At 38.7% G+C, this 22,686-nt stretch overlaps 1 protein-coding gene across 5 annotated transcripts in view; it reads left to right on the top strand.

The window, feature by feature from the left end:
* Window positions 1–15,774: 15,774 nt before the first annotated feature.
* Window positions 15,775–22,686, top strand: part of rnf217 (ring finger protein 217) — a 39,600-nt gene continuing 32,688 nt past the window's right edge. For 4 of the 5 annotated variants that reach the window (XM_088626940.1, XM_088626937.1, XM_088626939.1 and 1 more), the window contains exon 1: window positions 15,778–17,473. In XM_088626940.1, the coding sequence (XP_088483066.1) occupies window positions 16,541–17,473 (933 nt within the window). In that variant the 5' untranslated portion in view covers window positions 15,778–16,540. Of the gene's footprint in view, window positions 17,474–22,686 lie in introns of all 5 variants that reach the window. The other variant, XM_088626935.1, reaches the window with a different exon arrangement.

The raw sequence follows: 22,686 nt of genomic DNA, 5'->3' as shown, positions 1-22,686 counted from the left end.
ATATACTGAATATAACAAGACAGATAAAGTTGACAAACAGGTCAAATGGTCAAAGAAACTAAAATATTAAGTGTAGCATTTGTTTTAGAGCTCTTTGTTAAGCATCTCTAACATCTGATTAAAAGCCCATTTTTCATTAATAAAACAAATAATAGTAATCTAAGCTTAATATTTGGAGTTTTGGAAAAGAGGCTGTCCATTGTAGTGATTGTGATAGGGCTCATGGACTCTTATGGTGACATACTGTATGACAGGATAATCCCAAGGATAGGAGACATAGGAAGCATAAGAACGTTTTCAAACAAGAAGACGCTATTTAGCTCATATAACTCATTTGGTTCCTGATAGCAAATTTAATTATGGGTGTCATTTGCTTCTTGAAAGAAACAAGGGTTTCAGCTTCAACAAATACTCTATATTCTTCCAACCTCCCACCACCAAAATTTTTTTATAATCTACTTAAATTTGGAGTGCACTGCTATGACATTACAGATTAGTTTCTTTAAGAAGACATCTGATATTGGGCACATGTATATCAGTGTTATGGTGGCATCTTTGTAGTGAAATAGTTAAGACAAATAATTTTGAATGTTCCTGCATTGTCACATACAGTATGATTTGGATCATAACCAAAGATGAAGCACATATTATGAATTTGTAAAAAACAATAACAAACAAAAACATACAGTAAATATGCATAAATATGTGTTATTTCCTTTTAAGATGTATACAGTATTACAATATTCGTTAATTTTAACACAGGCACAGATAACATAAAAGAAAGATATAAGAAAATGTAAAGACAAATGAAACATTGCAGATCATAATGCATTATTTTTAGAAATGTGCACAAATGTATTGCTTAATAATTTCTTAAAAGTTTCCATCTCTCTTTTGTGAATTAGTGTGCCGCACACTGTTGTCAGGGTGCCACTTTGGAAAGCAGCTTTGTGTAATAATGAAAACAACTGAAGATCCTGACCCACAAAATGAGGTATTCAGGTTTGATTTCTAGATGACTGATTTGATTTCAGACCCACTGAAATACACCAGGACAATCACTGTAACAGGTAACATTTAATGGAAGCATTTATTATCAAGTGAGTGCTTGGAGTATTCAGAGTTGTGTCTCTCGCAAGAAAAAGTGCGTATCATGACTGAACCATGACTTTGAGTCATTGATGTCTGTTATAACTATTTAATCGGACATCTTATTTCACCACAAGACAAAACTGGTTACGTCACAATTTGCATAATACAACCAATGAAATGCCATTCTTAACACTAGCTCATAGCAGTGGAGAATGAACAAAGTTAAATGACATGCTTGAGCACATGACTAAAACACTCCTGACATTCTGTTTTGACTTGTATTAGTACTGATTTTGACAAGAGTAGTGAAAATATGCACGTGTTATAATAAGAGATTTGGGATGTATATTTTATCTCATTGTTACTTAGTACATCTTACTTTTAGAAGTGTACAAATATTAAAGTGTACTAAATAACCTAATGTGCTGGAGAGTTAATTGGGAACAGTGGTAAAGTAATTTAACCTGTTGTTTGTCAAGCCTAACAGTTTTCCTGTAAATGGATATTAGTCTTGTCTCAAGAGACCTCTGGGAGAGCGTTGTCAAAGGTCTTTGAATAATGTCTTGTTTCCATGTGTACAGTACAATTGGCAGGACACAGTCAGACCCTAGAGCTTTGTTTATCTCAAGTGTTTGTAGTATCTGTGGCACATCTGTCCCTTCTCTGTTGATATGATTTAATATACAGTAAACAGCCTGAGGCATGTTGGATGATTACTCCTTAGTAAATACCTGAGTGACTTATTCATTTAATACATCAGCCATTCCCCTGTCATCCTCTAAACAATTCCTATCTTTATCTCTGAGACACTTTACTTCATCCTTAAAATAAATCATCCATAAATGTTTATTTATTTTTACTTCAATCGCAGTACATTTTACAATCATTGATCATTTTTCTACCTGTGCTTGCAGTTTATTATATGCCTTTAAGTCAACTGTATTTGTTCTCCATTGAATGCTCTATAAAATGTTTTTCTCTTTATATTCTTCTTAACTGATTTAATTAACCATTTAGTCTCCTGCTTTCCTGACTTTTGCCAAACTACTGTATGTGAGAAAAGCTAAACTCTCCAATAAAAATGAACTTTTTCCTTCAACATACATCGCTAAATGTTCTATATTTCACATTGTCTAAAGTAACTTATACACAACATACATGTGCTTTAAGCTTAATTATTTTTGATCTGATAATAAATTAGGTTACTCAGGTAAAAAATAATCTAGTTGTTTTAAAAGCTGGTTTTTAGGGGGAAAAAACATGATCATGAAGGCTTTGAGTATAATGTGACTTATGAAAGCTTTCATTCTAATACTCTAATTAAAGTGACCATCCAGTAAATTGGAATTGTTTTTATTTTACACTATTCAATATTACTAGAATTTGAAAATCGTGCCCTGAACTGAAGATCTCAGCACAAGTATTTAAGACGTGATTCAGTATAATGCCAATAATGCATTTTGAAGAAGATCATAGCTGTAATACAAGAGAATTGTTGTTCTAATCTCTAATCAAGGGTAGTGGAGGTGATTGTGTTTTCATTAAGAAAAAATCAATTTCAAATCCATTTCTAATAAAAGCAAAACAACAGGCTTGTTACTGGAAGGAGATTTACCTTTTTTAATTAGACAGTTTTTAATAGAGCAGTCTAAAAGACCATAAGATTTTTTCTAGCTGTTTATTCCATTGGACAGGACCTATGTAAACTAGCCCAATATCGTCTTGTGCCTCTATCTCCATTTTGAAGTGCATCAGTACAATAGGAAAACTATTAACTGTTAACTATAGCTCATAAAACCTGGTTAAAGAAACTTTTAATTTCATTGTTAAATATCCCTTTCAGTTAATCTCCGGATTCTCCACACAGAATTGTTGTGCTGTGGATCATTGGAAGGGAGATAAAATTAGAAATTTGCATTCCAAATTGGAACAAAAAATGAGAATGAAAGGCATTCGATTCCATCTTAATATATACAAAACACAATGACATTTTAAAATAAAATAAGTCACATAAGACATTGTATGGCACTTCTAATTAAAGAGTGATAAGAATAAGAAAATAAAAAAGAGTATGTAGCTCCTTATCAATAGCTGCCGGAAGTGTAATGCAGTTTCTTTTGCATTGTTGGAGCAGACGTTAAGCACCAGCACTGTTAGTGCCAGCTGGAGGCCACAGTTCGTCACAGTGAACCGAGGAGCTGCTGCACAGTCCACCTCATCTAACCCTGCCAGCACCTTGTACGTGAGACTGCAATCTCTCAGCCACAGCCAGAGGCCCAGCCCTGATTTCAACCGCCACGCTACAGATTACCGTTTTCATCCTGCAGCTCCCAGGCAGAAGCTTTCACCAAATTAGTCACTCAGAAAATGTATTTAATAAAGACGGGAAACAAAAATGAGTCCTAAAAGCTCATGCAGAAATCTATTGATTTAATGAGAAAAGGGTGGAAGTATATAATGTACCATTCCCTGGCAGCCCTGAGGCTACACGCTGTGTTTGCTTACGTAAGGTAAGATTTTAATCAGTCTGAGGTATTCTGAATCTCCTGTGGAGGTGTTCAAAGTGAAGACTATTTTTGACTGGTTCGGCAAACCGTTGACTGACCTGTTATCCAGTAAACCAAGAATACACTCTGAAGAGGAAGATGATGAAAGGCTCCCAGGAAAATCTGAATTTCACAAATCAAGCACGTGAAGATACAGTATGTACTGTACTTATTTTTTTTTTTGGTACACAAGGTACCAAAGGGCTATTGAGAGCTGCATTACACTATATAACATCAATATATCTTGCAATCATCCCATGTACATTTTTAAGGGGAATTAGTTTATAAATATAAACGTATGTTAAAATTAAAGTGCTTAGCAATAATGATGTCCTAAAAGAAATTTTCCTCCGCACCTTTTCAGATTTTATCCAGGCTTTGCATATGGCTTGGAAACATCTGCAATTGGTCAGGAAAATATAAACAAACTAGGGGTAAATTGCATTGAATAAGTGATGTCAGTCACCTTCCCACTAGTTGCACTTGTTTAAGAGTATACTGGTGTATTTATTTGGCTTCTTAACACACAACAATTATATTAAATATACATTATAATTTACATCTACATTAATAATTTAACTTCAGTGTTAACAGACAACAAAAAACGAATGGAGTAGATTCTGCAAGCTTCAAAACTAGATCTTCTAAAAACCAACACAGACGAATATGATGTACAGTAACAGCATCCAATATTGTCATTTTACTTTGGGAGCAGCCTGAATAGAGAATGATGTGGAGAGGAAAGACTTTCTTGCTGCCCAACAGCAGTCCCCCAGTAGATGGTTTAGAGCGAATGTGTTTTATAAATGATGCCAGGCAGTTCAGGCAAGCTTGTTCTTGGTTGGCTGTTGAAAAGTGATTGATAAAAATAAAAGCTTGCTATATAGTGTATTATACATGAGGGAAATGTCCAGGCTACCATACAGCAGCATTCTGCTGACAGAGGCAAACTTATCCATTAGTGTCTCTGTTCTTCTGTCATCCAACATTTTGTCTGGGCCGGTTGCCACAAAAATTATAGGTAAGTTACAAAAAAACATACAAGTTGACTTTTGATGACTCAGCAAATTGCTGACTGCTGTAAACTATTTGAGGAAAGTGCTGAATTTGAACTGCTACAGGCCCCATTTCAAAAGATGTGACATCTGAGGTGTATCCATATTTTTGTGCTAACCAAAAAAAGAGCACATACCTTAGCAAACTTATTCAAGACCTGGGTGCTTGGTCAGGGGAGGTGTGGAAACATTTAAGTTCAAAGGAAAACAGAAGGTTTTAAGCTAAGGTTTGCTGGACAACATAAAAATTAAAGATACATCTTAATATTTGCAGAAAACTATGATGGATCACAACCATGACAAACAGAAAGCATTGGAGATTATTGTGTCATACAGTGTTAGGGGTTAAGATCCAGACCGCCAAATGCTGATATGAAAGTTTTAGAGTTCAGCACTGTGTATTCAAGTGCTTTGTGTGTGTAAAGCAAGAAGTAATTTTTTACCCACTGTAACAATGCAGGAGTAGGAGGAGACGCAGTGAACACCCGTCCCTATTTAGCGGAATCCAGCCTGGGGAAAAAGAACAGCTTGGGACAGCGGAATACAGACTACACTTGACAGGACTTCAGTCGGGAAGAAAAGAAGCATAAGGCCAAAAACAAAAATAACTCAACCTGTCCCTGTGGGAGATACACGGCGGGACAGGCAAAAAAAAAAAGAAAAGAAAATGAAGGAAAAACAACGGCCTTATGCTCGGTCACAATCGCCTCCAACACTGCCGCTGGAAGGTCCTCCCCTTGCGGGGTCTGTTGTCCCTCCGGGGAGGAGCTCAGTGTGTCTTAAAGGGCCCTGACAGCTGCAGCTCGTCCTTTATCAGCCAGGACAGCTGCGGTTGCTAAGGCAACGCGTCACCCCTAATCCAGGGCTCCGCCTCCACACTGAACACGCCCCCCCAACCCCCGCATAATGCCACACCACATAGACTGGGAAATGCCTACTGTACAGGAAAATCCTATATTTCGGAAATTTAAATGATAGGCATTTTTAGGGACTGTGGCAATTGATAAAAATAAATTTCAGTGTTACAACAGCGAAAGAAAAGTAAACAGTAAAACGAATAAAACGTCTTTGTTGAGCACTATGAGAGAACATTATTGAAGTATACACCATCTTCAAAGACAAAATCAACACGACAGACTTCTTCAGAATTATTAGGGCTGCATGAGCTCCTCAGCTCAATTACCTACTCATACCAAACAGGCTAGACCGGCTGACCGTCCCGCACTTGTCTGTGAATGTTCATGTGTTTGTCTTCCTGTAATACAATAAGAATGGAAAATCGGCCACATTATCGATTTGCATTAAAATTGATCATTTGTCTCGCAAGACCATGCCTCACAGAATGCCGTTTTGCATCAGATTTAAACATGAAAGCATACTTTCTTGTTAGCAAACACAACTGCACATTCTCTGGGCACCGTTACAAGTGAAAAGGGCACCTATGTAATTTACTGTCATTGATATGATTTCTTTTTGGATGCTGGCAACCCTTATATTAGTGTTCAATAAACTTATGTTAAACACAACTATGTCATTGGGAAATAATTATTACTGAATAAACAATTATATTAATTTAAATTAGTGATATAATGTTCTCGTCTGCAACAATATACCATATGACCACCTTTATTAGCCATTAACAAACATAGGAGTAAAAGTTTTAATAATTTGAACTTCCAATATTTATTTGGCTGAACCATCAACTTCTAAGGTGCACAAAGGAATACAAACTTTTTGATTGTTTTCATTATTTCATGGTTTTATACAATATAATAGTGTGTTGTTATTTTAAAATATTTTATTTTTAAAATAAAAGGTCCAAATACCGCACTGATGTCAAGCTGAATTACATTCAGTCTTTGAATATTTAGCTAAGTTAGAAAGAAAATAGTTTTACGGAACACAAACAGCAGCTGCCCCAGCCAGATTGCTAAAATTATTATTCCTGTCTCATGTCCTACTGCCTGGGTTTCTCAGAATTGTTGTGCCTCAACAGTGCTCAAGTCTTTTTTTTCCACTAAGGTTTCCTGTCAAAATAGAGCTAATATGACATCTCATGTCTCTGCAAAAATTTTTGTTTCACAAAGACGTGTGTAGAGAGGTAAACATCTCCAGCAGGAATTAAATACTGTTATTGGTGTTTTCTACTCATAGCAAAGAGGAAACATCTGGCATAATTGTAATGTTTATTAGGTATTCACATAAGTGTAAGTGGAAACTGAGGGTACTGAATGCTTTATCAAACATTACATTGACAAAGAGACTTGACAATGATAAATGTTTATCATTTTCTAAACAGTTAAATAGTTCCACCACTATAACTGATGCCATTTATTTGTCACTGAAAGAGCGCCTCTTCTCTTTAAAGGAATTAGAATTAGGAATTGAGAATTTCACAAAATCTTTTAACTCATAGTTTTCATAAATAATACACCTGGATAAAACACTAACAGCTCCACTACACCAGCATATCAGGTAGAGAGTAAGAAACTGAAACCAACTGAAGTATGGGGGAAGTGACAGAGAAACAAGAATCATTACTAAATACAGTATGTTATAAAATCTTATGTAATGTCAAAGAAGGTATTACACTAAAAGAAATTTACTGCATAAAGTCTAATTGAGAACTGCAAGACAAAGGATCATGGTTTCGTGTATCTTTTGGCAAAAAAAAATTGCTTTAAAAGAAAGTACTTTGACCAACGTGTGCTGCCTATGCTAAAACGGAAATGAGAATCTTGGTCAATAGAAAAATGGTTCAGAAACTGCAGGCCAGCCAATGAAGGAAGTAAGAGTGCGTGCTTAGACGAGCATGGAGAGCAGAAAGGGGCTGAAACACAGGGAACAGAACACCACATCATCGTCAGAGTCAACACACAGAACTAGAAAAGGGCTGGTCACAAAGCAAGACGAACAGATAATGTTTGGATTATGTTTGCCAAAATGAACAAGCAGAAAAACTTCTGGAATACGCAAATGTAAAATCAAATATGGTTGCAGGAACAAGCTCGGTTAGAAGACTCCGTGCTAGAAGTTTGTGGAAGAAGCTTTCGTCCAATAGTAATACAAAGTGATCATGTTTGTAAACATAAGAAATAACACAGTGCCTTGCAGGTAGAATAGGACATTCTTCATTCACCATTACAGTGCAGCACATTTTCAGTGAGAAATGACTAAATCAGTTTTTTAAATATATTTTCACTATAGTGGAAAATGTAGGTAGACTATATTGTATGAGTTTTTTCCATGGCACTGGAGTTAACATCGCTAACATTTTTCATATTGCAGCATAGGATATTTAAAAATCACAAGGGGTGAAGACCTCAATTTCACTTCAAATTTAAAAGATGGCACAATACGGTATATAGTGTGACACAACCTCCCTTGTCTTCATAATTCAACATTTGGTCTGGATTCCTGTGACACAGAAGGAACAAAGTGACAACTCCTGGTCTACTAACAAGCTTTCTTGTACCCTGAGATTCAACAAGATCTTTCTTATAGTAGGTCTTGTAATTTTATAAATAGGAAACATGGAAACACTTAGCATTTTGTCTTCATTAAATAAAATGTATAGGATTACAAATCCAATAGAAAGGAATAAAGTGAGATTTAACAATTACTTCATCCCTTCATCCATTTTCTAATTGCTTTATTCAATTCAGGGTCAGGGGAAGCCAGAGGCAATCTTGGCAAACAAAGGGTGAAGGATACAGGCAGGTTACACCCCAGACAGGACCCCAGTCCTTCACAGGGCACACAAACACACACACGCACACGCACACTCACACTCACACTTACACATACATACACATACTCACACACACAGACACACAGACACGCAGGGCACACACACACACACACACACACACACACACACACACACACGCACATGCACGCACACGCACACACACTCTCACACACACACACAAACACCCACACGCACTCGCACACACACGCGCACACACACACAGGGCACACACACAAGCACACTCACACACACAGACACACACAGGGCACACACACTCACACACACGCTCACACACACACACAGGGCACACACACACACGCTCACACACACACACAGGGCACACACACACACTCACACCAGGCTGCTTTCCCAGAAGCCAATTAATAGCACTCCAGGAACTGTACCCAAAGCCCCAGCGAGTCAGCAATGTTAACTGCTGTGCCATTGTGCCACCCATCATTACTTCAGTCGTATGGTTTAACTCATTGCACAGTTAATTGTTTGAGCTTCTTTCTACATTTTTGTTTCTTAACAAAGACTGAGGTGTTTCCATTTACACTTTTTCGGAGACCAATATAAGTGTTCCCAGTCTGCCTTGGATAATAAACTGTAATTTATCTTGCTGAACTATTTCTGTGCTTGTGAAAAGAAACTGGACTGAGATGTGTAGCAAAAATCTTGATCCAAGCAGCACAAAGACATAAAAGCCTCAAGAGTCTACTTAGCTTTTCGGAAACAATAAAGTTGTGAAAAGCATTCTGAGTCAGCACGTATAGAGCTGCCCACAGTGGCTTCTTAAAAAGCTAATTTAGCTTGAACTAGTATAAACAGAGTACACCCCAGAGTAAGTATGCTTCTTATTTTTAGATTTCATAGGAATTCTTGGTAGAAATACATATTCAATGTTGTTTAGCAACCAATTATGAATACAGGTGCAATTACTGATTTGAAAAGAGGAAAGAAAAGCACTTTACTGAAGGGCAAATAAATGACATAATCTCTGCAAAAACACTAACATTTTTTATTTGCTTTTATTATTGTTGTTTTGTTTTTAAGTACAACATGCAATACTTGCTTAATGTAATGTATCAAAATGGATGCTGTGGGTGTCAAAGGATATTGCAGAAATATCCACCTACTGTACTACAAAAGTACTACAAAATGCAAATGTACTACAAAAATACAGAATATATAATAAATGTGTTGGTACAGCTAATATATCTGAAATTTAAGTCCAGACATGAAAAGGCAAATATTTTTTTGGTTTCTGTAAATCCTTGCATAATTCACATTAAAATAAATTTAGATTATTAACAACACATTCTTGATCTCTTTGTTAAAACAACAATTTACATGGCTGTTTCCAGCTGTTTGCATAATTTAACTTTTTAATGTGCTGTGTATCACCACAGCCCACAGTATCACCCATACAGTATATTATTCATACTGCTGATGCAATCAAGCAGACAAGAGCTTTTAAACTTCCTCCTGATGCATGGTCATTTCAAGTCAAGTGAACAAAATTTGGCAACAGACTCATTAGTGTAATAGAAGTGTGAAATATTAACCCAGAAACACTATGTTTCACTTTAAATGTATTTATTCACGTGCTTTCGCACACAGATAATGTGTTTGTTCAGTGTTATCACTAAAAAATATGCATCAAATATTTTTGAGTGGACTTGTGATGATTAAATGATTTAACATCCAATGAACACATGTATCACACTTCATCGGGAGTATTTTTGAATACATCTTAGTTCAATATCAGCAGCAAAACATTTTTAAAACTGAACTACAGATGAGTCATATTATTGCACCACACATTTTGTTCTTATTATTAATTATCATAGCATTAGCTTGAATTCAATCTTTTTCTGAACTTTTTTTTAGATAGACTTTGTACATTCCGAGGCGGAAGGAGAAATATCCATTCGCACTATATACAAAAACACTATACTGTAACTGTTACTTTTTAATGGGGAAATGAAGTGAAACGCTGCTAAATACCAATTTTATGACCATTGCTTGCATTACTATAAAAATGCAAATCATTACACATTATACTGTATGTTTCTGTTTAATTTAATTGTCCTTTCTATTTATAATTGTTCTTTAACATAAAAGAAATATTGTAAAGTGCTAGCATGTCTGTATTCTTATTGGAAAAAAATGCCATTTTAAGCAACACAACATATATTCTGCACCAATTGTATGTTGACCATGTCCGGAATTTCTGTCATTGGTATAAATTCATTGGACAAGATGTATGGCTCTTTCCAGAGCATTGCAAGATATGCATGTTGCTCTATCCCCCTCTAGTGGTGAGAAAACGAATTTATTGTGGTCATTACTGTTGTAGTTGAAAATAAAAAAATAAAAGACCGAAGATTTAAGCTTTTTAATAAGCAATAGAAGTACAGCTCATGTCTATGTAATGACTAAATTAACATTATTTGGCTGAGTTCTTCTTACTGCCATCTTTATTGGCCATTACCAAAGTGTTTCAAATATTCTGCAGACTAAAATGACCAACCTAAAATAGCATTGACCGCAGCTTTATTGTAAATTTTGACAAGATGTTCAAAAGGGAGTCAACTCCGTATATTCATGTCTTTCTGGACCAAGAGCTTTGTTTTTCCATTACATGCAGTATTGCTTTACTGCTTGACGTTCACACAGTATGATATCATCAGAGTTTTATTGATCAATATGTCTATCTCATGGTTTGCCAGAGTTGTGGCACATATACTGAAAAGCATTTAAACACAACAATTAAATATTGGTACCAGTAGTATTTGTTGCAGTTTAATAAGTACACTCGTCACTGTCAGTACACATTCCTATGACTTGTGGGAGGTAATATATAACATTTAATTTTAATTTTTAATGGACACCCAGCATTTCTGTACATTTAAATAGAATGCAAAAGAAAAGTAAAGAAGAGAAGAAAAACATTGCACATTATACTATTACAAAAATAAGAAAAACGTTGCACATCATTCTATTGCACATGTACAGTATAACGCATAACAACATGTAACATTTATAACACATCACAAAACTAATAAGCCAGTCCAACATTATCTTCGGTATAATTTACCAAAGAATCAGCATAAACAAGCTTGAGATAAAGTCCTTCTCGTTCTCGTTCTCAGTCCTTCTCAAGTGGAGACGAGAATGTTCTCTTCCTTTAGGTTACCCAAGAGTTCATTACTTAATTCCATGTGTCTTGTAACTACCTTTTTGATTGTCTATTCTTTATATATGGAAAACAAAACATAGACCCTCAGTTATTAACCTGGTAAAATAATATTGCAATCCTTTAAATAGTGCTTGCGTACTGTTGGAACAATGATAAGACATACTGTAATACTAAACAGTAAGCCATTATTATCTACAACCTCAAATTCAGCTACATTTTAATATACACTCAAAACCCGTTAAAACAAATCTTTGATCAAAACAAGACTACTCCCCAGACGATCAATCCATGACTCAGTTTCAACCTAAAACATTTACTTAAATATTATTAGATATTAACATAACAACCATTACCTAAACTTAACTTTCAATTCAATTCTAAAGTATTCGCATTATTCCAACCCTAACCCAAAACACGAAACACAAGCAGTACACCTAACGATCGTACTGACAAACCTAACACAAAATGTAGCCTCTATATGCAGTACATCCTAATCAAAACCTAACGCTAGCTCAGAATTAAGACTAACCTTCTCCATAACCATAGACTATCATTCACTCCAAACTGGACTCTAAAGGCTGGCTGTTTATTTCCATTGCAAATACTCTCAGTCAATAATAGTAATAAACTTTATTTTATATAGCGCCTTTAAAGGTGGCTTCTCAAAGCACTTTACAGAATGACAACAACAATAAAAAAGAATACACAAGATAAAACACAATTACAGTATACAGAGGAGACCATGGATGGTGGTACTAAGAAAAGCAGAGGGGTGAAGAATGGAACCAGTTACGTAAAGCCTCTCCTAAAGAAGAAGGTTTTGAATCTGGATTTGAAGGAGTTTAGAGAAGGTGACTCTCTGATGTCCTTGGGCAGAGAGTTTCAGAGCTTGGGGGCATAACAGGAGAAGGCCCTGTCACCCATAGAGTGTAGATGGACTTGGGGGACAGTAAGGAGACCAGAATTAGAACGGAGGTTGCGAGGTGGGGAGTAGGGCGATAATAGCTCAGACAGGTACTGAGGTGCCAAGCCATGCGGAGCCTTATAGGTGAGCATGGGGATTTTAAAGTCCACACAGAATTTGACAGGAAGCCAGTGCAAGGACTCCAGGACAGGAGTAATGTGATCACTTGCACTATACAGTATCTGCTCAGGATCCCGGCTGCTGAATTTTGGACATACTGCAGTTTGTTTAAAGTAGATTTAGATACCCCAGCGAGTAGAGCATTACAGTAATCAATTCGAGAGAATACAAATGTGTTGATCAGCTTTTCAGCCACAGTTAGTGATAGCATAGGGCATAGTCTAGTAATATCTCTGAGGTGAAAAAAAGATGTTTTGACAATATGCTGCACATGTGGGTTGAATGTTAAGCCAGAATCAAATATCACCCCAAGGTTTTTAATTTAGACTGAAGCTCAAGTACAGAACCATCTACAGATAGGGTTACAGGACTGGCTTTACGAAGTTGATGGGGGGTGCCAATAAGCATGACTTCAGTCTTGTCGCAGTTAAGATGAAGGAAATTTTGATTTATCCAGGTTTTTATGTCAAAGATGCAATTAGATAGAATAGAGACAGCCACATCAGTGTCAGGTTTGGTATGGATGTATATTTGGGTATCATCAGCGTAGAAATGATAGCTGAGGCGATGTGATCTTAAAAGCTGACCAAGTGGAAAAAATGGTCTTCTGGGATCAGTGTGAGCTCAGGTGCAGATATTTGGAAGCCCCCCTCCTCTGACATCGCACACCACAGCACCATAATAAAAAAATAATATGGATACTCAAACAATTGAAATTCATCGTCCAGTAACCTACTGCTCCACAGAGAAGTCTACAATCAGACCTCTCTGATACAACATTCTGCTTTACCTGTTATTTCTTCGGCAAAATGTACTCTGTCCGTCGTCTAAATATCACCTCACAAATGAATGATGGTTAAAACTGCCAACCAACTTCCGTTTTTGCTCTTTCTTATGTCCCATAAAATCTTATTTTGTAATTAGCATATTTAAAACATGGCCAACATATTTACCATAGAACTTTGCACGGTCACTCAAACAAGCTTTGTCAATTAAATAAGTAGGTTTAGTAAGTTTTAACTCAATTTGATATCCATACACTCCACCCAAGATCTAACCCTGACCTTTACAGTTACTAAATTTACAAGCAGAGCGGTGGCTCTGTGGCTAATGATCTGCGCCTGTGGCTGGAAGGTAACCCCAACTGCTCCAGGGGCGCCGTATAAATGGCTGACCCTGCGCTCTGACCCCCAGCTTCTCTCCCTGTCTGTGTGTCTCATGGAGAGCAAGCTGGGATATGCAAAAGGACAAATTCCTAATGCAAGAAATTACATAATCTAAATTACCTACTCTATAGCAAGTACTCAGTCTCATACTTCAGTATCCTCTAGAGGGCAGCTGTTGTTACTTTGTGTTTGTTGGTGTTGAGGATATTTCAGTGTGGAGCTGGGGTTTATTTTCAGCAGTGATGTTCAGTGCAATTGGAATTGACCTAGCCTACAAGTGTAGTATGGAGCTGTGTACTAACCACTAACCATGGGATCAACCCCAGTTAGTATGCTGTTTGTGTCACAGGAAACTTGCTAACATGAGAAAAAAGGTAGAAACAGGCGATCAATTGCTATTCCTCCAGTGAATTGTTCTTATACTTTCATGGGACATGGCTGTTAAAAAAGCTGGGTGCAATTTGTGTCACAGGTGAAATACCTGTGATGAGATCACATACAGCAGATTGCTACGATTCATTTTTCCATTGCATTAAATCAAGTAACAAAGGCCATATGCACACCCACAACACAAAACTAAAAACAGCATGCAAATAACTATAACCCTTACCATACCTCTTAAACAAAGCTTACGTAACACAAAACTAGCTTCAACCTGTTGCAACCAATGTCATCAAGGTGTTGTAATAAATGTTCTGGGAGCTAGCCTGTTTTGATTGTATTGCTTCATCTTTTGTTGTCACTGGCTGCTTTAGCACAAAAGTGAGTCGTGATCCAGATTTACATCATGCGACATCTGGACGCCATAATAATAAATTCCTATTGAAATGTCTTTTGGTCGTCCAAGTTATAGGAAGAGAGATTTAGCTTGGGGTTGTATTCTTTAATTTAGATCACAAGATTTACAGTATGTCTCTTGTTGGCCTTTGTAGGTTGTAGTGTTTCAGGTTACATTGTTAGCATTCTGGGTTTTCTTGGTTGGTAGTTCGTAGGCTTCTGAGACGCCTTATTTTGTAAAGCACATAACATTTAATGTTGTACAGTATGTTGTGTAACATTTAGTTTTGTGTTGGGAGGCTCTGTGGCCCTGGGCTCAATTTAGGAACGGGGTGTGTACTGTGTGGAGTTTATAGGTTCTCCCCATGTGTGAATCGTTTGTTGCTGGATGATCTGGTCTCCTCCTAAAGTGCATAGACATACTGTTGGGGTAACTGGCTTCTGGGAACATCGGTCCTGGTGTGTCTGTGTCTGTGGGTGTGTCTCTGACTTTGGCTGTGTTGGTGGCTCTGTCTGTGTGTGTTTCTGTGTCTGTGTCTCTGGGTGTGTGTTTGTGTCTGCGTGTGCCCAGTGATGGACTGGCGTCCTGGCCAGGTTGTGCCCTGCCTTGCGCCGGTAACGACAACCCACAACTCTGAACTGGGTGAAGCAGTTAGAAAATGGATGGATAGTTTTGTATTATTGTTATTGTTAATAAAACGTTTGTTTGTCCTAATTAGCCTCTGATTTATTACTATTTTATCAGAGCTGTGCCAGACAGTAATGAACTCAGATGCCTCATATTATACCTATCACCTTGGGATATCTGACATTGGGGACAAAGACGATGGCAGGGATAGGCTTTGGGTCACCATAACCCTGAGCTGGATTAGAGGTTATTGAAAGCAGGGTGAGGTGAAATCAACCTCCAATACGTGCTCAGCAGCCTCTAGTGGCCAGCAACACCAGACACGAAGGAAGCCTGGTGGGTCAGGTTTTTCCTGTTTATCTGGTTATTAGAACCGCACCTCTGAATAATCAACACTCCTAAACTTACTTTGTTTTTTTTATATAACATAGCTCATTAGAAAAGCACTTTACATGTAAACAAGGACAGAAAATGACGTGCAGTAGTTTCCTCCACGCTGTAAAAGGAACTCAGAGGGTGCACAGTGCTCACTGTGATCCTTTTTAATATGCCTAATGTGTCGTCTGGATACTGGTGCCTAAAAAAACTAAGATTGACTTTCTCTGGGAACATGCCGAGTCCCTTGTTGCAGCTTGGAGAGAAATCTGCAAGCGGTGATGTTTGAAATCAGCCTTTACTTTTCAGGCCAGAGACTGGCAACAATGCGGGAATAAGCACTTTTTTTTAATATAAACGATTAACTATTTCTGCTACAGCACCCACAACAACGCCTCCACTAACAATACTTCAAAACTAAACAATCCCTGCTGTGTCGCGTACAAAGTACCTACCCATGAACCGGTGTTTTTCCAAATGCGCTTATACTACAAATACAGAACCAGCTGGGACAGACCTTTGCAAATGCGAAAGCAGTGTGTAAACTGAGTGTGGGATGGCTGTCTCTCAGGGAACTCCTGAGATTGCATAGCGTAAAAAAAACTATTGGGTTTAAAAAAGGGAAAGTGCACGAATTTCAAGGATGATCTGTGTTTGCACATGAAACGAGGCCGTGACAGACGGTTATACAGTAAAACTAAGCGGACTAGCGTTTTTCAAAGGCACAGAATAAAGTCTGAAAAACCTCCCGAGGGTTTATTTCCATTTAACAAGAGACCCGGAAGCAGAAGTTACAGTAGGGCTCTGTTTGATTGCATGCACATCACTGGAGTTAAAAAAAAAAGAAAAACCTGAACGCGAATGGGAAGTTATACCTCAGGAATGGAAGATGAACAAATCTCTGTAAACGTTGCCGACAAAGAAATGCGGGGTTTTCTCACGGGACTGGACCCGGACGTCCTTGGTGATTTATCAGAAGGAGTAATCGACGGAGTGGGAATCCGGGATACAGATTTTGCCAGCCGAGAGAGGAAAGTTATTAAAGCCAGCGATGTTTTGGGCTCGCGTAAGTGCAGGTCAGAAGTAGGGGGCAGTGAGGATAGCAGTGACCGGGACACCAACAGAAAGCCGAGCGCGGTGGATATCCTAAGGCGAAATTTGGGAGTGCCTGCACCCCTGGCTAACATCAACAACAATTCATCAGATGACCAGCGGGATCGTGTCGTCGGATCAGTCGTCGGGGTCGTTTTGCAGCGGGGGACGGACAGCGGGGATCGAGGAAGGAGCCCCGGACGAGAAATTCAAACCCGTCGCGTCGCCGGAGAGGAGCCGGGCAAAGCAGAAGACACGCCGGGGTTTGCGTCGCCCGACCCGGACGAGGTGGGGTTAGCCCGGTCCGAGGGCCACGGTCTGCAGGGGGGGCATGTTTACTGCACGGTCTACTGCGTGGAAAGCGGCGACTGCTGGGGACCCCCGGAGAGCCTGGGGGCGCGGCTCAGCCTAGGTGGGGGGCGGACGACCCCGCCGGTGGAGCCGGGCGTCCCCGCCCCGCCGGAGAGGGACCGGCCCCCGCAGATGGACCCGGGGCCGGACCCGCGTCGCTCCGCCGCGGAGCCCTTCACCGTGTCCGGCGTGATCGACTCCAGGACCTCGGCGGACCCGCACGCCGGGGACCGCGGGCTCTCCGTGGTCCTGACCTGCCGCATCTGTCTGGACGACAAGCACATCGAGCCGCTTTCCTGCTGCAGGCGGGCTGTGTGCGGGGACTGTCTGCAGCGATACCTCAGCTCCCAGGTAACCGGGCTGCTGCGGAGGCGACGAGGGGAGACGTGCGCTGGGGTCCACCGGCTGCCCCGTTCTCCTGTGCGGTATTTCAGCTTTGTGTTATCTGCCCCCCAAAGCAGTGATTCATGACTGCAATCTGACTGCGAGCATGTACTGTACGTGTTGAGTGTAGTTCAGATCGACGCCCTGGTGTTACGGTGAAAACAGGCGAGGGGACTTGCCAACATCTTTTCTCTCTCTCTCTGTTTCTACCGGATGAATGTTTCAATTAAATCAGAGAGACAAGCTGGGAAATCATTACTTTGTAAACACACTTGATATTTTGCTTGGTCTTTGGTTATCAGCTTTAAAAAAGGGGCAGAAGTGATGCATCTATTTACTGTTTGTCAAACCCCATACAAATGCTCCAAAGATGAAGGTGTTTACTTGTGCAGTAGACAGTTTCTTGCGTGCTGCGTATGTTTTACTCTATTCACGGTGGCGAAAACCACACAATTTCGAACAATACAAATGTCAGTAACAACGAATTGATTTAGATGTCTGGGCTTTAGAACAGACTTAAAATAGTTATTGTAAATGCTGCGCAACACCGCAAGAATCTGGACTTTCCACCCTGTTCTCTTACAGGACCTTACACAGTGAAATTATCTGAGTGCTGAAGTATCGGAGTCAAATCTACTGCCTGTGGTTTGCTTTGTAAACTCCTACGTAGAGTATTTAAGGGTTTGTATTCAACAATAAATAAATCCATGGCAGCCCGTCGCTTAAAAGTTAGAAAGTGTTACACATTCTGAGATAGCTGGTATGACATAACAGAAAAAGATGAATCTTTAGAGAGAGAAGCACAGTTGGTTCCAATTAAGCTGTATCGAGCTTCGTTACCTATTAGAAAGAAATCGGATAATAACTTTCTACATATAATAACTTTAGATGCTTGGTGCATATTCATATGTTCATACAGTATGAGAGACGTGGTGAAGAGGAGCTAACTTACTGTTTTCTCTTCTGTTACTGTTGAGAAAAAAATACTGAAATTAAATACTGAAGATTTAAATCTTGGACCTTCAGTTCAACAAAGCTTTATACAAATGGAATGATGGCAGCTGTGCAGCATCTGACAGATATTTATTAAACCTGAAAAAACAGGCGAATGAGCTGGTAACAGGAGAATGAATGATCCAGTACAGTTGTCTGTACTGTACTTCAAAACAGAGGTACAGAAAGTGCAATGTCTGTAAGAAGGAAGTTGAATAAAAGAAGGTTTTCCTGGTCAGGTTTAGTATCTAAACTTCTCTCTTTGTTGTGGGAAGTACTGAGTCAGAAGAGCAGGAGGTGGCCTGGTGCAGGTTCGGGTTTTATTGAGCTCAACAAGTTCAGCAACACACTCCGGCTCTGCCCCACTGAACAGTGTGACTGTTTCCCAGCTCTTATGTGCAATACACAGGCTCAGAAAGAAGTTTGTTTCGCACTTTGAGTGGTTGTCCCGTTTCATTATCTGTTTGTGAGCATCTCTAACCTTCCATATGTGCCAAGAGTTGGTTCCACACTTGGGAGTGTCAGTCATGTGATTACTTCTACTCTTGACACCTTGTAGAAGGAAATTAGTTGCTGCAGCTGTTAAAGCAAGTCGGCATTATTTTGTCTTCACGTACCTTTTTGGAAAGGCTAAGTCAACAGATACCAGCAATTACTCTAATACTTTCCACAGTGTGCTTAAGTTCAGTAGTAATATTGTAGTGCTGGAAATGTGCAATATATTATTTATCTATCCCACTTTTTTTCTATTAAGAAGAACTAGTTTCCACAATACCATATTTATGCCCCTGTGACTTACTGTTGAGCTCCCTTATGAAAATAATCTATATATATATCATAGAGGTAATAATTCATATGTGTTACCTTATTTTATCAATGCAATTGAATGAATAAGCACTAGTTTGGAAATTAGTAACTTGTTGAGGGGTGTTGTGGAAGGGAATTGGTATATAGCCCACAGCTATATCACCCTGAAGCTCACAGCTGGCAGCCCAATGAGGCTCAGTGGAGTCTCCAGAAAATCACTATATAAGTGTGAGCAATTATTATCAGGACAGTGGCTGACATTTTAGAGGTTTTTCTAATATCAAAATAGAACACCTTCCATAGTTATCTCAGTAGTCTAATAGAAACCCAAGAGAACATGTGAAAGTAGATGCCATGATAGGAAAAGTGAAAAAGATGTCTCAAACTGAGGTGCAGAAGAGAAAACGGTTTTACCGTGAAGTGAAGATATGTATACTCAAGTGAAATCTGTTCATGTTAAATGAAAAACATGTATGCAAAATTTACAATGCCAACCTGTTACACTGGAGATCTGTATACCCCTGTGTATGACAGTCACTAAGCACATTAAGGTTGCAGCTGTAGTCCTTGTTGGTTGCTGTTTTGAGCAATATCTGGAATATATATCTCAAAGACTACAGCAAACATACAGGAAGTGTTTTACTAGACCTGGATCGATGGAAATATTACCTGTAAATTTCCACTCATTCACTATTGGAGAAGCTCCTCATACATGGATCTAGTTGAACTACTAGTAGAACAAACACTTCACAAAGTACTTAATGTGGGTAAGAAACACCCCTCTCCCAGCCTCCATTCCTCACATACATGTAGCTCTTCATCACCTCACTGGCCTCACGACTGCTCCACCTGGTGTGTGTTGGGGGCTGGGGGGCAGGGGTCTTCTTGGGCTGGCTGATGGTCAGACAAGTAGTTCAGTGTCTTCTCTCTCCCAGTACACAACTCAGTGTTATGTGCTGGTCTCAGAGTTATGGAGATCTAGGTACAGAGTCACTGCAGGTGCTAAAGCACAGAATTCATGGTGTGCTGTACTGTGCAATTTGGGCTGTTGAGACTCTTTGGGTGTGTAAGATTTAGTCTGAGCTTTTAAAAAAGTGCTATCATTCCTCGTTCCTTTTCAGAAGGAAGCCTTGTTTGCAAGCCAGTAACTATCCAACAGTATATCAGTATATCTGTTCAAGCCTTATTTTTATTTAGTGCAATTCATTTACCTTCCATAGACAGACAGGTTTTCTTAGTTTTTTCCTTTATGCTGCATTTACTGCTTTGAGTTCAGCTGCTTTATGTTAAAAACGAAGGAGTCTGCCTTTTCATCACTATCAGAAAACCATCCGTGGTTTTGGTGTAATTCTATCTCACGCAAATTATAATCAAAGTTTCTGCCTTTGTGAAACTGAATATTCAGAATATTCAGTAGAACTAGTAAGAGAAAATACACTGTCACTAATTAAATATACAAATGTGTTTCACAAAAGTGAACTGTTAAAAGATTTTTAGAATGTGCATAAATGTTGTACAAAATAATTGTATGTTTGTTTGTACTATAGGCCTACTTTCTAAAGACATAATGCAACATAATTGATATAAAAACAGTTCTGCCGAGTAGACCAACATTTTTAACACTCTAGCTGTAGAGCTGATGTACAGAAGTTTATTAAGTTCTGTGGGTTGCCAGTTTTACTCAGTTATTTAAATTTAGGTAATTTAAATAGATTGTATATCTCTAAGGATAAGTAGGCCTACTGTAACTATCGAGACAGGATCTTATGCTAGATAATTTACAAATGTGGTGATCACATTAGGCCTGAGAAACAACTGTCACTCAGATGGATTTAAGATTCTGTGTCCAGAAACTCACTTTCTCAAAGCGTTCAAGTTTGAAACATTTACCTTGAATGTTTATTTCATAGAATTATTGTGAGCTTTACCAGAGCAGCTGCTAAATCTGCTTGTTAATCCCAATGTTAATTCATAAATTTACCTCTTTTAACTTTGACCTATTTAACCTTTCATATGTAAGCATTCTGTAGATGCCCTGTCAGTCTTGTCGTGATATTTTTTTGGGTTATATTCCTGAAAAACCTCTGGGGTGAGATTAGGAGGAAAACGTCAGAGGGTGTGAATTAGTATTACACGTCATTTCCTATTAGTCACCTTACTGAATTTATAAAAGCAGTTCTTACTGAACTGGGAAGTCAATCTATTAACAAACTATGCGAAAACAGAATTGAGAATAAACAGAACATACAACATCAATTAGACCTGAGAAGTGAACTGTAGTACCGCAGCTACCTATACTGTAGATGTTTGCAGTAATTAAAGCACAATTAAGGTATATTCTTTATTCAGGGTTCCCCAGGAGGTGGGTAACGAATGTAGAAACAAGCAATTGCAAAGAAAAGGAAAATGGAGAAAACAGATAACTTCCCGAAAAATGCAGAATTACAATAAATCCATAACTTAATCAGTTTACTTGATTTTTTACAATAATGAAAAATCCAAATACTGGATAATAAAAGCACAGGGGAAAAAGCATAACTTGAGAACTCAAACGCGCTTAATTCCTATTCTCCTAGAAAAGAGTAATTCACAGCCTAGGAGCATGGAAAGAGAAATTGCTACCTGTTGCCTCGATTAGACAACAATTAAAGTTGATTTAATTAAACTAACTGCATAATTATAATTTTCGCTGTTGATGCAGGGAACCTAGTAACATGCCCTCAGTCTATTCACTGCTCCATAAATACAAAAAATATTATAGGATCTGAGGTTTAACGACAGCAGCGCAGTTTGTAAACAAAGAGGCAGCCGCTGTCCTGTCGTGTTTGATTTTCCAGTACGTCTCGTCAGCGTTAAGGTGGAAATTCACACCATCCTTGGCGACACCAGAGGAGACCAATGCAGTAACAGACCTGAACACACTCATGGAGACAGATTGCCATCTCTGTAGGAAATAAGTAGTAAACCATCTGAGGGCTGAACTAGAAATGCCAGATACACTGTCCAGCTGAGCAAGAAGAATACTGGGGTTCTCAGCATCAAAACCGGTATAGTATAGAGACCATGATAAGATTAACAGCCTTTGACAAAGGCTGGTTTGGTGCTGTGTGGTAGTAGCACCCGGTTGAAGAGGATTCCAGACGACTGCACTCTGCTTAAATGTAGTTTACTGTTTTTGTAATAGTATTTAAAGACTTAAGGTCCCGACTACAACGTTTGCTTTGATCTTGTATTTGGAGCTTCAAGTGGTAGAAAAAGTGTACATTGCTAGATATCATTTTTAACCTGACTGATCGTAGGTGGTTTTTGCAGAGTATATCAAAGACCAGAGATTCTGCATATGAAAGTAGAGTCTGTCTCCAAGACATTTTGTACTGGGT

Source organism: Lepisosteus platostomus, chromosome 3, assembly GCF_059453375.1.
Source record: "Lepisosteus platostomus isolate fLepPlt1 chromosome 3, fLepPlt1.hap1, whole genome shotgun sequence".
In the NCBI taxonomy this organism is placed as follows: Eukaryota; Metazoa; Chordata; class Actinopteri; order Semionotiformes; family Lepisosteidae; genus Lepisosteus; species Lepisosteus platostomus.
This window is presented reverse-complemented; position numbering and strand designations above follow the sequence as displayed.